At 41.3% G+C, this 15,873-nt stretch overlaps 2 protein-coding genes across 3 annotated transcripts in view; one reads left to right on the top strand and one right to left on the bottom strand.

Moving 5' to 3' along the window:
* Positions 1-5,736, bottom strand: part of rsrc1 (arginine/serine-rich coiled-coil 1) — a 142,894-nt gene extending 137,158 nt beyond the window's left edge. Inside the window, exons 1-2 of one of the 2 annotated variants that reach the window (XM_080514291.1) lie at positions 5,643-5,736; positions 5,024-5,282 (exon numbers count right to left, since the gene is read on the bottom strand). In XM_080514291.1, coding sequence (XP_080370417.1) covers positions 5,024-5,202 — 179 coding nt within the window. In that variant the 5' untranslated portion in view covers positions 5,203-5,282; positions 5,643-5,736. The remainder of the gene's footprint in view (positions 1-5,023; positions 5,283-5,642) is intronic. The other variant, XM_080514292.1, reaches the window with a different exon arrangement.
* A 2,692-nt stretch (positions 5,737-8,428) lies between these two features.
* shox2 (shox homeobox 2) lies at positions 8,429-15,410 on the top strand (the record flags this gene model as incomplete). Its single annotated transcript, XM_080503802.1, has 5 exons — positions 8,429-8,684; positions 10,134-10,342; positions 12,938-12,995; positions 13,293-13,381; positions 15,153-15,410. The coding sequence occupies 5 exons, from the start codon at positions 8,429-8,431 to the stop codon at positions 15,408-15,410; spliced, it is 870 nt and encodes a 289-aa protein (XP_080359928.1).
* Between the last annotated feature and the right edge of the window lie 463 nt (positions 15,411-15,873).

Consider the following 15,873-nt stretch of genomic DNA (forward strand, 5'->3'; position numbering starts at 1 on the left):
GATCCTGAATCGCACACAACAGCCAGTGTCTGTTCACCAATAATGAGTGATGAAGCAGATCTAATGTTAACGGGAAGATTATTTCATCCATCCGTCGGTTGTTTTGTTTGAAATGAAGCTGAGCAGAGTGCATAATGTCACAGGTATAGGTAACAGGAAACAGATAATAGACGCCGCATGTAAGGAGGACAAGTGAAATGTGTACCTGTGAAAACAATGAGCATTTTTCTTGGTAGTAGAGAATGAAATGCATCATGCACTGTGCTACAACAAACTCTGTCTCACCCTCGTTTTTCTTGGTGTTGATTGATTTTGACTGGTTTTGTTTTGTTCCACATATAAACATGTAAACTTCCTTTTGATTTTTTTTTTTTTTTTTACTTGTGCTGCTTGTCTGGTGGGATTGAGCTGTGTCACTCTGCGCTTTGGACTATATTTGTTTGCACGATCAAGATGGCCAAGAACATCAACCGAGAGAGTGATGACTTCAGCTCAGAGTGGGCAATGTATGCAGCTTTGCTGCACAGTCTGTTGTTAACATGCATATCTAGCAATTATTACAACGGTTTATTAAAACAATTGTTGTTACAAACAGGAAATAAACTTCACTCACGTAACCAGAGAAAGTGTTGTCATTTTCACCTCAACTGTTGCTTTATTGAGTGTCAGACCTGCTTTTGGGAGCTCAAACAAACCTCACACTTTACTATCTAAAATGTCGAAGTACAAGTTCCCCACTGGGAAGTTGGACCATTCCCACCTCCCAGTTACTCACTGATGCATCGAACCCAAGGAACTCGTTGAACCTCGCTAGTTTACGAAGGTAAATAGATTTGACTTAAAGAGCAGTTTTCCACTGATTAACAGCCTCCAAGTTACATCACATTATTCATTTACACACACTGCCATGCAAGGTGCTGAATCTATTCATTAGGAGCAATTTGTGGCACAGTGGCTTGCTCAAGGAGGGATGGAGGAATCAAGCCTGCACCCTTTCTGACTGAGAGTTGAACTTGATTTAAAAGGTGCCAACCAAAAAAAAAAGAAAGAAAACACAATGGGTTCTAAAAACTACTAAGAAAAGACATATTCTCAACAGAATTGGTCTCAAAAGATTAGATAAATATAATATTTTGATTGTCATTCAGCTTACTTGTTTAGATTTTCCTCAAACGTATTTTTATACAAAACAAGCAAACCGGACTAAAGTCTTCCTATTCCCACCTCACTGCACCATAAAGGCCACACTCTCCACGCTCATTAGCTCGTTCGGAGCATCTAAAATTTTGCTTTGTTATTTCAAGATAATGCATTGTGATGTCCTTGACAGTCGAAGCTGGTATGAGCAGCTCTGACAGCCACTTTGCATCATTGAACACTCTGGTCCAAGACCCGAAGCTGCCGAGCCACGCAGGCTGCCCTACGGTTCCTCCACAGGGGCCCTTTGGTGCTCTGCTGCTCTTTAATGTGGCTACAGCAGTGTGTCTAGTGTCTATTTTCCAAACACCACTCACACGGCGCTCCTATTGATATCATGTAGCAGGAGGCATCCATGGGGGTGAATGTAAATGCAGAATCCCACTTTTCTCCTGCATAAACTGTTTGTGTTATATTTATTATTTAAAAATATGTTCCTTTTGTTTTACCAAAGCTAAAAATACCCAAATCTTTTTTCCAGCAAAACCCCCGGAAAAAAACAAAAAAAAACCACATACTTGGTCCTTTGGGAGCTCCGCATGATAGAAGGGAAAAGAAGAAAAAGGCACGCAATACAAATAACACAGAGACTGAACTATCAAACCAGATTTGTACCACTTAAAGGAGCGCAAAGAAGATCCATTAGTATTCTAAAGGCTGGATCCCAAGAGCGAGGGTCTTATGAAATAACTTCCCCAGCCCCGACACAACCACTTCACACATTAAGCTCAAGTAGCACACAGTAGTGAACAATTTTTTTTTTTTATTTTAAATAGTGAGATAAGCCCACATATTTTCATAAATCCCTGCACAAGAGAAGCGTAATAAAACCTAAAAGCGCAAACACGCGCGGCTGAGAAACCAGTTAATACAGAAACGTCTCCGATAAATACACACAACACCAAACCAGTTGGACATTTCTTATTAAGTTCCACAGATATTTCCCCCACGTTAAGTCTCCATGCCGTTGAGTCAATGCGAGTCATTAGATAAACGTGCGGCCTTGAAGTCACCTACACATGCAAATAAACACTGTTTTACCCCATGTGGTCACTTTGTACCATGCAGCGGGAGGTATGACAGAATGTGGACTCTTCTTCATTATGGCCCATTTAAAGAAACTGGTTTCAGCGCACACGCTTCCACCAAGGTCTTAGTTAATTGATGAAAATGTACAGCTAATAGATGAGGGGCTTTGGTCCTGGGGTTTACACTGCACAGCCAGCCCCTCCCTGTGCAGACAGGCTATGACTTCCCATCAGCAGTAATGGACCTTGACCAAGCCTCATAAATAATTACCATCAACTGGCCTTGTCTGAACAGCCACACACAGCCGGTGGCATCTGTGGACGGATGGAGCAACGGATAGATCAAAGGACGGATGGATGGAGAGGACGGATGAACAGACAGATAAACTGAGGGAGGGACGGATGTTTTCATACACAAAGATTGTTGATTATTTCAGAACTTCCTACTTTCATAATAACAGCAAATGATCAAGTCTGACTCAATATATAGAATCAAATAACCTTATAAAACTGGTTTTTGTGTTCATTCCAACATCATACACAGCTTTCTGGATAATTCATAAGCAAATTGAATCGTGTATACTCATTATCATGGTGAGATTTTATATCGAGCCGTGGCCCTGCGTGCCCATCACAGTAAACAGTGCAGGTATATCTCACTGTTCACTTTTATTGCTCAGAAACTACTTCACAGGTGTTTACGGTCCAAAATTCAATGCAAGAAGGCACCCAGTGCAAAACATAGATTGAAAAAGCTACTTGTAAATAGACAAATCTATTGGTATCATCACATTTCTGCACTTTGTTGGATTCAATCAGGTCAAATCCAGATCAGGTCTGAGCACAAACACATCAAAACTTTAACATTTAAAACTTAAAAAGTTTTTTCTCTTTCTTTTCAATAAGGGATGTACATCTTGACCACAAATGCAAAGCAACATCAAAACTATTGTGTCCTTCATTTTGCCTCACTATTGTGTTTTCAAATGGAAAAAAAACAACATTTCAATTCTCCGGTAAGTCAAGGACACAAGAAGAAATGGCTTTAACATTTGGAATTTCCTGCATTGAACAAGTTCACTCAGGAATGTTTTTAAATCTAAAACGGAACAATAACCTCAGTTTTCATCTTGTATCAAATCTTACTAATTATACAAACACAAAATTTGCCAAGCATCATCATTTGTAATAATCATGATTGTGTACAAAATAGTGATCATGAAAATTAATCAAAGCTGTTGGTTCTGACCAAGGATATTGTACAGGAACTTCCTGTTCAGAGTGAAGTAAATATTAAGTACTGGGTGTTAGTCATAATGTGATGCTCAGCTTGATATTTCTTATATATTTTGAATATGACTCATACATGTACAGTATGTGTGTTATTTATCTATAAAATGCTGTGTCTCTGTTGGTTTCCTTGATCCTTTTGATCTGCTTTGTCGTGATCTTTTGACTTAAGGATTGATTCTGTGCCATTGTTCATTGTGTTTGTTTGAAAAAGAAATGTACCGTATACTTAAGTACAATAAATATAGCACAAATCATACAAATACATCAGCCGTCTAGTGGTTACCACTGTCACCTAAAAGTTCAAATGTTATTTCTTTGAAATACTGGAATGGGCATTTCTGTGTGGAGTTTGCCTGTTCTCTCCTGCTCTGGAAGAATTTAACCCACGACCTTCTCACTGTGAGGCTCCCTCCTGCTACAACAACCTCAGTGAAGCGGGTGACGGAAGACAGAAAAAAGTGGAAATACCCCCAAAATAACCAAACCTCCAGAAGGCAGTTTAAGATAGAACAGTACAATTTATACAATATGTTTTGTTGCTGGGCATGTTGATTACACAATTATTTGAGATGTTTTGGTTTTTTTTTTAATCTATATTGATCTGATTTTGAATATTTTGATCATATTAATATTTTCTTTTCTGTATCATACATAGCAGTTCGAGCACTAGCAATGAAACGCTTTTAGTCGGAGCAGTGATTAATACCAGGAGTCAGTGAGACAAAACATATTTCACTTTTAATAAGTGTTTTATTTTGCTCAATAAGCACCCAGCAGATTGTTTCAGGTCAGTCAAACCCTGACATTCTTTAGTCAAATTAACTTTCTCCACACATCCTATTGTTTAAAAGTAAACGTATAAGATTGATAGCATAGGCGCCTATCCCATGGGTGCACCGGTGCTCCAGCACCCACTTGAAAAGGCTGAGCATCCACTTGGTGGATAGCTGATCAAAAAAAAAAAGAATAAACAAAACTGCTCCTTTAAAATGAACTCAACATACTTCAAAAGCTCTTTTGCATCAGCCAGGGATCAAACCTGGGCCTCCCATGTGGCAGGTGAGTGTTCCACCACCAAAAGTATTTCAATTCTATGTATTAGGGACTTTTTGATAACTCAGAAATCCTTTGTAAAATTGAATGTTTAGAAGACGTGAGCAACCTTATATGGTCAGCCTTATGAGACTCTCACATGATAAGAGGCTATTTATATTACGTGGGCACTCATGGACTACAACATAAATCAATGCCTATGCCAAATAATGTGTACGACTTCCAAACTGCTACAGACCCAGAAAGATATCCTCAAATATGACAATTTTCCATCCAAAGAAGCTCCCCAACACTCAATAATACTTCAGCAGACGAGATCTACATGAACTTATTTGCTTCCCAAGGAGGAATCACCTCACATGAAACACTGAAGCTGGATCACACTCTGCAGTCCAGCAGCAACGATCCTGGCCGGTGGCAGGAAAACAACAGCTTGCAATCCACAGACTCACCTCCGGTCTCTGGAGCGGCTGCGGCGGCGGCGGCTGGACCTCCTGCTGCGGCTGCTCCTCACCCTGCTGCCCGAGGTGGACGAGGAGGAGGAGGAGGAGGAGGAAGACGAGCGGCGCCGCTGTTTTTTCTTCCTCCTACCGCGGTTGTCATCCTCGCTGTCAGACGAGCGTCGACCCATGCTGCTGGATACTGGACAGGAGGGACGCTTGTTCCCGATCTGCCACCTGGATCTGGATTTCGTGATGACTTATAGCACTGCTAAGACACGAGTGGCGATGTTATTTTGATTCATTCATCAAGAAAAATAACAACACTACTCGTGTTGTTTATCAACAGTGGCTTTCATCTGTCACCGCTGCACAAACACAAGAAACAAGCAGCGCGTGTGCTATATAAACCGTATGAAAAGCTGTGAAAGCCACTGTGCAACACAAACATAAACATAAACATAAACACAAGTCTCACACAGAGAGCTGTTTTGAATGGAGGCTATGCTAGCAGGCTAAAGCTGCTAACTCAACACGCGACAGCTGCGATTTCTTATTTTAACCGGAAGCGTCCAGTTACCCTGCACGAAACACACGTTAGTGCACATAACACGAAAGTGATGAAACGTACAATAAAAGTCACCCCGTCATGGGAATCCCGCTCCTCGCCTTTAAACTCGTTCAACGTTTCCTCACTGAGCCATGCACTGTTCACAAGACCCGACAATCAACCCCGGAGAGTGTCGATTCAGGACAACACAATCCAACGGGGAGTAGTCGATCGAGGGAGCTGTTTCTCATCAATGAATCTGAATTAGTCACTCTCTAATTATTTGTCCTCTCCTGCATCCGATTGAATTAAAATACGTTCTAAATGTATTTTAGTATTGACACTTTGAGTGGATATTTGTTAAACGGTTTAAAATAGGAATAAACAAAAACGTCATTGTTAAAAGATTATACCAGATCCTAATCCAAGTTTTTTTTCACTGAGACAGACCTGAAACCTGAACATTTCATTGATATGCTTTCGCCACTCATTTAAATCCAGGATCATTAGGTCAATGGTGCAGAAAAATAAGGCATCGTTATTTTATTTTTTTTGAACTCTCTGGATTATTATTCAATCTTAGCCTCTCGTCAATTAAAAGCATTTCAAATTAATATGTTTAAAATCATTATTTAGGTATAAGTGTTGGAGAGCCGTCGCATGTTTCATTTTGTTCTGGCACTACTCACAAAATACAGCACACACAACAATTTACCGAATTTAATGTGAGCTGCAAGGTGGCAGTGATAATTTGCATGAGGTCATCTTCTCGGATAACGTTTTACGCCGACACAAAGGGCGCATGAAGCATCCACACAATTTTCAATGAGTATCATAATTAATAACTTAGGAAATACAAAAACGTTCTGCGGGAGTGAAGGTGAAACGACCAATATACCGACTCGTGGATCAATACCGTGCATCGGAGAAACAATCTGATGGAGGTTTTCACTGAGGCAGCTTAACACAACACAAATTCATCCTGCTTTGAGATGCAGCAGAAATAAAAGTAATTACTGCCTAAGGTTCAAGCTTAAACATGGTTAATATTTAATTAGGGGAATTATCAAACCCCAGTGTGGGAATGGGGCTTTATATAGATTATCAATAAACACGCTTAATTTTGCATCAAATGCATCCCGACGCTTTAAAAATCCTGCTGTATCCTGTTTCTTGTCTGCCTATATACTGTAGGCTGCCTCTTCTTCTCACTTTAATTGCCTTCTCTGGGCCGCTTCCACCATACCTTCACCGCCTGAACCATTGTTTATGTATTTTCGCAAATATAGGCAATCATTCCAGCAGCCAGGAGGGCGGGAGAAAAAAAAGAGCTGAAAAACGTTAATTAGGGAGCCCAATGGCAAGTCAGCGCAAGAGGCATCATAATTAAACGTTTAGCTGCTATTTAACATCCTAATGGCTTAAAAAGTCCGCTGAGACCTAATATTAAACGATATAGTTTCTGTAATGATGACAATGTAAAATACATAATTACTGATTATACAGATGAGCTTAGGGTGTGTGTAAAGGAAATAATAAACCAATTAATTAATTATAGTTTTACCTAACAGCAAATATAATAATAATAATAATAATAATAATAACAATAATAATAATAATAATAATAATAATAATAATAATAATAATAATAACAATAATAATAATAATAATAATAATAATAATAATAATAATAATAATAATAATAATAATAATAATAACAATGATAATTTTCGTTGATATTTAATTGGCATGAAAACATGTTATGCTCTTAGCAAAATTGACAGTTTTCCAATTGCATTTCTTTTTTTCTTCTTTTCTTTTATGCGGTGGGCTCCCTCTTTAAATCAGAAGTGACAACATGTGTGCACAGAAACACGTCAAAAACCTATGGAAACTATACCAGGCCTGAAGCCAACAACTATATAATGCAACTTGGGCTGGAGCCAAAAGCGGAGACTTGAACTTGACGTGAAGCTTCTTGTAGAGATGCGCGAGGCTCTTCTCCGATCCGCTTTCACCTCCTCTTCCCTCCGTGTCATCGTTGCGTCTACCCCCCCCCCCCCCCCCCCCCCCCCCCCCCCCCCCCCCCCCCCCCCCCAGATCACAGAGATATACTGAGGAAGGACTCCTAGTCCATGTGCTTCCCCCCTTTCTCTCTCTCTCTCTTGTCATTTTTCAGATTTTATTTAAGCCACACCCCTGCAGAGAGAGAGAGAGAGAGAGAGAGAGAGAGAGAGAGAGAGAGAGAGAGAGAGAGAGAGAGAGAGAGAGAGAGAGAGAGAGATCCGTGACCATCTCCCGGGTGTTTAAAAAAACTAACTCAGGACAATAGCGGCGAATGAGCGCTTAATTAAATTAATTAGTCCTTCTTGTCAATCTCGGATTAATGGCCAATAGCGGCGGTGCAGCTTAATGTTTTTACCTCCTCTCCTCTCTCTCTCTCTCTCTCTCTCTCTCTCTCTCTCTCTCTCTCTCTCTCTCCCTCTCTCACTCCCATATCAGTGAAGGGGAAGGGGGGCTCGTCCCGGCATCCTGAGGGGAGGTAATTTGCACGGATCAAGGGGGCAAGGCGCCGCAAAGTATAAATACTGTGACTTCAATAGAGGATCACCAGCAGGTTCCCAACTCCGCCACCAAAGGAGGAGGAGGAGGAATTGGCCGAGAGAAGATATATCTTCATATATGTTTCACCTTTTTCTCCAGAGTTGGCGGCATCACCTTGTGTCGTTTTCAAGGGGTCGACTTTAAGACGAGCCACACCATTGATGTCTTCAGCTGTCGTGGAGCAAAAGGGAGAGAGTGTGTGTGAGTGCGAGTGTGTGTATGGTGTGTGTGATATTTTTTTTTAAAGAGGAGAGGAAGTAGTGATGGAAGAGCTCACCGCTTTCGTGTCTAAGTCTTTCGATCAGAAAGTGAAGGAGAAGAAGGAAGTCATTACCTACAGGGAGGTGTTGGAGACCGGGGCGACGCGGGCAGGGAGCAGGGAGTCTTTATCCGGGGAGCCCGGGAGCCGAGAGGAGGCGGCCGCAGTCACCCGGAACGTTGCGCTCTCACCGGGCAGGGAAACGGACATGCTCGGCCCGGAGAGGATCAGGGATGCCGGGAGCCCTAAACTCATTGACGGTAGGACTGCTGCGCTTTTACGCGCGACTATCTCGGGGGAGTTTTACTGATTTAAAAGGGAGCATTGGAGTCCAGAACGGCTGATCGAGAGGGTTGCACTGACGGCCACGTTGTAATTTGAACAACCGAGTTGAGACATCTTTATTTCTGTGGCTTATGATCATAACTGCAAATATCGGCAGGTCACTGTAACTGTCTTCTTGCACGAGCCACTTCAGTAATATGGAGGGGGAAAATACCGTTACTATTCTTTGTAAAGCTATAAAGTTTTGCACCTTTGCACACTTCCAAAATATTTCCTTAAAACTATTTATTATTGCAGATCAGGCCCGTATTTTCTTTCACACAAAGACAATTGTATCTGGATAAGTCTTAATTTACATTGTATCATTAAAAGCCTGATCACAACAAATCAACCCTGTGGCAAAACTTTAAATATTCATCTTTAATTTTGTATCATTAAAAAAAATATGAGGATTTCGTTGTGGCCCATGCTCCGATGCAAGTTTTAGCTACAGCGCTAACTGTTCTGTCAATTGATTATAGAATTACATATTTTTTTATTCATTACATAATCGGCATCGATTAGCCAGTTGTCTCAGACGTCTTTGTTTATCTTTTATCTGGCCTCTTTTCTTTTTAAAAGGAGGGTAATAAACACACCTGAAATAGAAATCTCAGCATACAAAATGTTGGAAATCATGTTTCAGACTGTAAGGTGGAAGACAAGCTGATTTAGATAGAAATCTCTGAAAAATATCGGTGAGAAAACTGGTTTTCTGTCACTTTTAGATAAAAAAAAAAGAAGAGATTTAAACACAATTTCAAAGAAAATTATTTGCAAATGAATACGTAAATCCACACGATATTAAAGTCATCGTAGGAGTTCATGAACATTTTTTTATTGCTTTATTGCCAAACCTGGAGAAAATGTGACAGCACTCTGGACGAGATATTGTATAAGTTGGGGTGGCTTGTTTAAATAAATAAATAAATAAAGACATCTGTTCGTCATGGGCAACGTGGTTAAAAGCTGATCTTCGACAAGCATGTATCAGACATCCAACAGTGGGCACCGCGTTGCATATTTATAAGCAATAAATAATTAAAGAGCTTTATGTAGCTCTACAAAACATCCGAGGTCTGATAGCTCTGTGATATCCGAGGGCACGTCTTTCTTCCTGTGCAAAGGCCACTTTTATTCTATACTTGTGTCAATCTTCATTTCTTGCGGTTTTATTTTTTTGGTTTGGATGTTATTTTACGCGCATGACAGCTGCCGTGTGCACGCCTCGGTGGGTTCATTTTTAAGATCATGAGGTAATAAAGCACAAGCACAAGTTAGGAGTGAAAGTAGACATTTGGAGACACTGCAGGAGAGTATATGAGCATGGGATCATGACCTGATGCTGACGCGTCCCTCTCTCTTCCCCTCTCGCACACATGCAGGCACCACGGATGTGAAAGACAGAAAAGAGGACTCCAAGCCCATAGAAGACGAGACACAGACTAAAATCAAACAGAGGAGAAGTCGGACTAACTTCACGTTAGAGCAGCTCAATGAGCTGGAGCGACTCTTCGACGAGACGCACTATCCGGACGCCTTCATGCGAGAGGAGCTGAGCCAGCGGCTGGGACTGTCGGAAGCCCGAGTACAGGTAGGACCAGGGGCTCTTTAAACTTGTACAACCTCATCACGACCCCGAACAAAGCCCTGTTCCGAGAAGACCTGTTAAATAAAGGCATTAATGAGATTTACACAATTTATCAAACTTTCTCATCAGGATTTAATTTATTAATTAGGCTCATTTAATTCAAAATAACCTTCCTTATGAGTAGTCGATCCATATAATAATAATAATAATAATAATAATAATAATAATAACAATAATAATTGTATTATATGTATTATTGTTATTATTTTAATACGTTTGAAAAAGTAGACATACCTTTTTAATTTTAAAAGCATAACATAAAGCAATGCTAACATTAAATATTTAAAAGTTATTATAATAATCAGCACTGTCAACATTATCAAAATTATGATGAAATAAGTATATGAGTTTATATTATTATTATTATTATTATTATTATTATTATTATTATGCAGTATGGTCAGATCATATTTCCGTTTCTAAGTCACCGAGTTTTTGGGAGGAAAGAAATCCATGTGTATATGTTTTTCGGTAGAAGATTTACAATAGGCCTGGATTTACTATACCCCATCACTTTACCCCTGAGGGATGTGTGTGTGTGTGTGTGTGTGTGTGTGTGTGTGTGTGTGTGTGTGTGTGTGTGTGTGTGTGTGTGTGTGTGTGTGTGTGTGTGTGTGTGTGTGTGTGTGTGTGTGTGAACCCTCAAACAAGAAAGGGAGAAGCAGAGCTCTCAACCAAAATGTTATGTTCACCCTCTCATTATGCTCTGATTACATTTTTCCCCATCGTGTCTGGATTATTTAAACGTGTTAATTATTTCAATTAGGGCCTGATTGTATCACGAGAGTCTTTTTAATCGTTATTGTCCAAATTCACCGAAACAAATAAGCCTACAAATATTTGTCTTCACTTTCTGGGTGGATGTTACCAAGGCCCTTGTTTGTCTGTGCTGCTGTAGTTTTTTTTCTCTTTTTTTTTTTTAAGGGGGGGACCATCTGCGCCAGAAACCCAGTAAGGCTTGGGGGGGGTGTTGTGGGGGGTGTTGGAGCGGCTCAGACGTGTCCTGTGTAACGCGAGCGAGTGGGACAATGAACATATAGACACGTCTTTTCATCTGCTTTTTATCAAAACCTTATAACGTCTCATGCCACACTTTTTTCCATCCCGTGTGCCCCGGCTCAGGGAGAGGACAGAGCATTTGTCTCCATATTGAACATGGTGGTCGTTGTATAGAATAGCCATCACAAAACGGACCCAGAAAAAAGATCCCCATCCAAACTCACCCTTCTTAAAAAAAAAAAAAAAGAAGAAGAAGAAGAAGAAGAAGAAGAAAAAGTTAAAACCAGCTTTTTGCAGGGCTCTCCCGGCCTGAACTGGAATCTGCACCAATAAGGCGCATTGTGTCCCGAGCATGGAGCACAGCTCGGGGATTTGCATAAATTATGTATTATTTTCTACCCAAATCAAGAACAGCTCTTCCCCCACCTCTCACTTTTATCTTTTTTTTTTTTGTTACCAGTTGCATGCAGAGACCACACATTTATTTTAATTCTTTGTTCATATAAATCTACTTCAATCAATAACTGCATTTGGGTTTTTTTTTATCATCGCTATAAATTATACCTGAAGTGTGCACAAAAAAGGACTTCCGATTGACAAATACTGTGATCAATAAATGAAGCCAGCTGACAGCCGGATCGATATGATATTTCAATCACGCGTTCGCAGAGTGTGTGTGAGTGAGCGTGAGTGTGTGTGTGTGTGCGGGGTCTGATGTGAGGGAGATTGCAGATTGACACGTTGCATTGTGGGCTAATTTATCCCGGGCTTTATCTGGAGATATTCAAAGCAGATTATCATAGTAATAAATCGTTTAATCTGTGTTCCAAGGCGTTTCTGTGAAATTGACGCTCGTCGATTTTCAACAGAAGGAAAAGAGAAAGTGGAGCTGTCTTTGAAGCGGGGGTTTTTCAGTGCGTGTTATGGCGGTGATTAGACAAAAACTGCGAGGCATTTAAGCGTTTCTATGACATGGATTTTTCTGCAGATAAGGGTAATTAATTTCAGCGGTCATTTAATGAGAGGGAGACGGAAAGAGAAAGGATGAGATGCTTTCAGATCGCTCGGCTCTCTGATGTCCAGAACCGTAATAGCATTGCTGCTATTCGATATCCGAGACTCCATTCAACTCTTCGGGGACACTAATCTATAGAAAGATGAAACCGACGCTGACAAGGTTATTTATTATAGCCCAATAGTCCTGCACATTTCCAACAAGCACGTTTCTATTCCACTAATATGATTTTAATGTCTGCCCTGAGTAGATTTACTACTTTCCATCCCATCTTCCTCCTCCTCTCCTCTCTCTCTCTCTCTCCCTCTCCCTCTCTCTCTCTCTCTGTGCTCCCACCCCCCACTCTTCCCTTGTTGTAGACTAAATGTAATAATTAAAATCTGGGGTTAAGCAGTGTCATTAATATTTCAGTGCTCCTCGGGGATATTGTTTTTCTGCGGTTGTTGTCACTTTGAGAGGAATTACACATGGCCTCACAAGCAGCTGCCAATCAGAAGGTCTCTAATTAATTTCTGTCCCTGCAGGTTTGGTTCCAGAATAGAAGAGCCAAATGCAGAAAGCAGGAGAACCAGTTACATAAAGGTACGCTTTCATCCCGCACGCTCTCCACAAACACAAGCAAAAGACTAACATATTATATTCAATTCGATTCTATTCGGTTCTATTGTGTGGCGTTCAAATTTGCGCAACATCCTCCACCTTTACGCACCGCTACAATTAAGTTGTCAGCTTAATTTTTTTTTTCTCGAGTGTTTATCTCAGCTGGTTTTTGTGGGTTGTTTTTTTTTCTCTGTGACAATCATCATGTTGCACGTCATTCCTCTTTGTGCTACCGACCATTGCCTTCTCACAATTAGGCTATCATCTGTGCTTGTGCAGGAGTCCTGATTGGAGCAGCGAATCAGTTTGAAGCTTGTCGTGTAGCGCCATATGTCAACGTGGGGGCTTTACGGATGCCATTCCAACAGGCAAGTAACTTTGAAGCGTCTGCTCTTAAAACCAGACCAATCCCCCGAATGCTGTCTTGGCACCGGCTCTGCCCAAGTGCTATGCAGAGAGACTCCAGTTCCAATGTAGGGGGTAACTAAACTCTTATCACCACACTGACAACAACACTGTGCCAACACAGCGTCGTCTGTACAGCCTAATTGGGAAATTTCCCTCCATTGTTTCTCTTGGACCATTTTTTCTGCTCATTTTACTGAAGCAGACTAATATATTAGCAGAGCTAGAATTACAAAGGGTAGCAGGTTGTGGCCTAACCAGGAATGTGAGTTTCTGAATATTTCCCCAACGAGTTATGCAAATACAAAATACAGACCTCGGAATAAAATATATGTCTTGTCTCATGCATGGATATTTATGGCAGAATAAATTCAACACATTCTGTACCTAGAATTCAGCTCAGTGGGAGAAGTCTAAGCCAGAATATGGGAATTGTCGGGCCACATGCAGCCCTTTAGTTGTCCTGAACCCGTCCATTAGTGGCCAATAAGGAACTGTGACAGTGATTGGAAGGAAAATTAGTGTACATGATGCATGCAACTGTGTTATAAAGATGGGAGCTTTTCCACTGTAGCTTACACACACACACACACACAAACACACACACACACACACACACACGCACGCACACGCACATGCACACGCACGCACACACACACACACACAGAAAATGACTGATGCAAAGCAGAAGTTGCTCAAAACCATATGACACATTGCTTTTCATTGTGATACACTAGTTTACTGAACAAAATTGAGTAGAACTGTCACAGTAATGCTACTATTTGATATGGCCCCCTGCAAAAAATTAATTGCTCACTCAAGGTCAAAACAGAATTGAGGTAACATGTGCACACTTCACACTTTTCTTTACATCAGTGTAATCCAGTTCTTACTTTGGGCAATATACTGGCCTGTGGTGAGTTTATTTTGAAGAGAAGAGGTCAAGATTCCCAAAGGCCGCAGAAGTTTGAGGTTACATTTCATGCGGTGGTTGTCAGAATAAAAATTCAGATTTGACCTTTCACTCACAATAGTTGCAGTAGCCAACAGGGCCTCTAGAAGTGTACAGTGTGATCAAAGTTTGAAAAAGAAAGAAGGCTGACCTCTCTGGGGTGAAGCATCCACACCAAATTACATTGAAGCACACAGTTATGAGAAGTTAATCCACTAAAATCTACAGCTTTGATAAAAAAAAAAAGTAATTCAAGCCAATTGTCACAAGGATTTAAGAGAATTGTGCTAAATTAATGAAAAGGGCAAATTATATATCCCAAATGTCTAATCAGTATGTATACATTTGGAAAAATATGTTATTGTCCCTTTTCCATAAAATAAAATGATACAATCTAAAACTATTTATTATTAAGTCCATGGTTGTACTGATACATAAGTTTAGTTAAAAGTTGAAGTTAAAATGTGTAAAGTTTTAAAAACGGTCTCAAGTGTGCAAAAGGCTTTATTTATTGTACATTTTGGACCCTCAGCTCTTAAAAAATTTTTTTTTGTGAAATGCTGTTTTATTCATTGTCCCCCATCACGCTTTTAAGAATGTCTTGAAATATCCGCCCTCGGTATAGTGAATTGACCCTCCGGACATCCCGCTGCAAAGTTAACGCATGTTCTCCCTCCCCCTTCTCTCCCCCCCCCCCCCCCCCCCCCCCCCCCCCCTCCTCCTTATCCGTGCGTCCCGTCCTGTAGGATAGTCATTGCAACGTGCCGCCCTTCTCCTTTCAGGTGCAGGCGCAGCTCCAGCTGGACAGCGCCGTGGCGCACGCGCAGCACCACCTGCACTCTCACCTGGCGGCGCACGCGCCCTACATGATGTTCCCCGCGCCGCCCTTCGGGTTGCCCCTGGCGACGCTCGCGGCCGAGTCCGCCTCTGCCGCCTCGGTGGTGGCCGCCGCCGCCGCCGCCAAGAACACCAGCAAGAACTCCAGCATCGCCGACCTGAGACTGAAGGCCAAGAAACACACGGCGGCGCTGGGACTGTGACGGCCGGGGTGGGGATGGGGCTTTGGGTGGGGGGGTGCGGTGGTGGGGGTCACCACGGACACTGAAAATGATGAAGTGAGAGAAAACCCAAGGACAACGTGAGAAAAATATCCATGGACGTTATTTATGTTTTTGTTTGTTGTTGGTTTTTAAAAAAATGAAGGATGACGAGTATGAATATAAGATATAGGCTATTTATGAGATAAAGACTGAGACTGTGATAGCCTACACAGTGTGGGTTTTTTTTGGAGTGGGGGTGGGTTACTCCAAGGAAGGAGGAGGTGGAGGACACCGACGGGACGCCCCGGAAAAGAGGAAGAGGACCAGGAGGAGGAGGAAGGTGCAGCTGGGTCGGTCGATACTTTGTCAAACAAGGCGAACCATTCTGCACTCCTCTGCCTTTTAATATTATATTGTTCTGATTTGAACTCAAATAGAGGCTGGCCTCGTTATATTTCACACA

This window comes from Blennius ocellaris (assembly GCF_963422515.1).
Source record: "Blennius ocellaris genome assembly, chromosome: 2".
NCBI lineage: Eukaryota > Metazoa > Chordata > Actinopteri > Blenniiformes > Blenniidae > Blennius > Blennius ocellaris.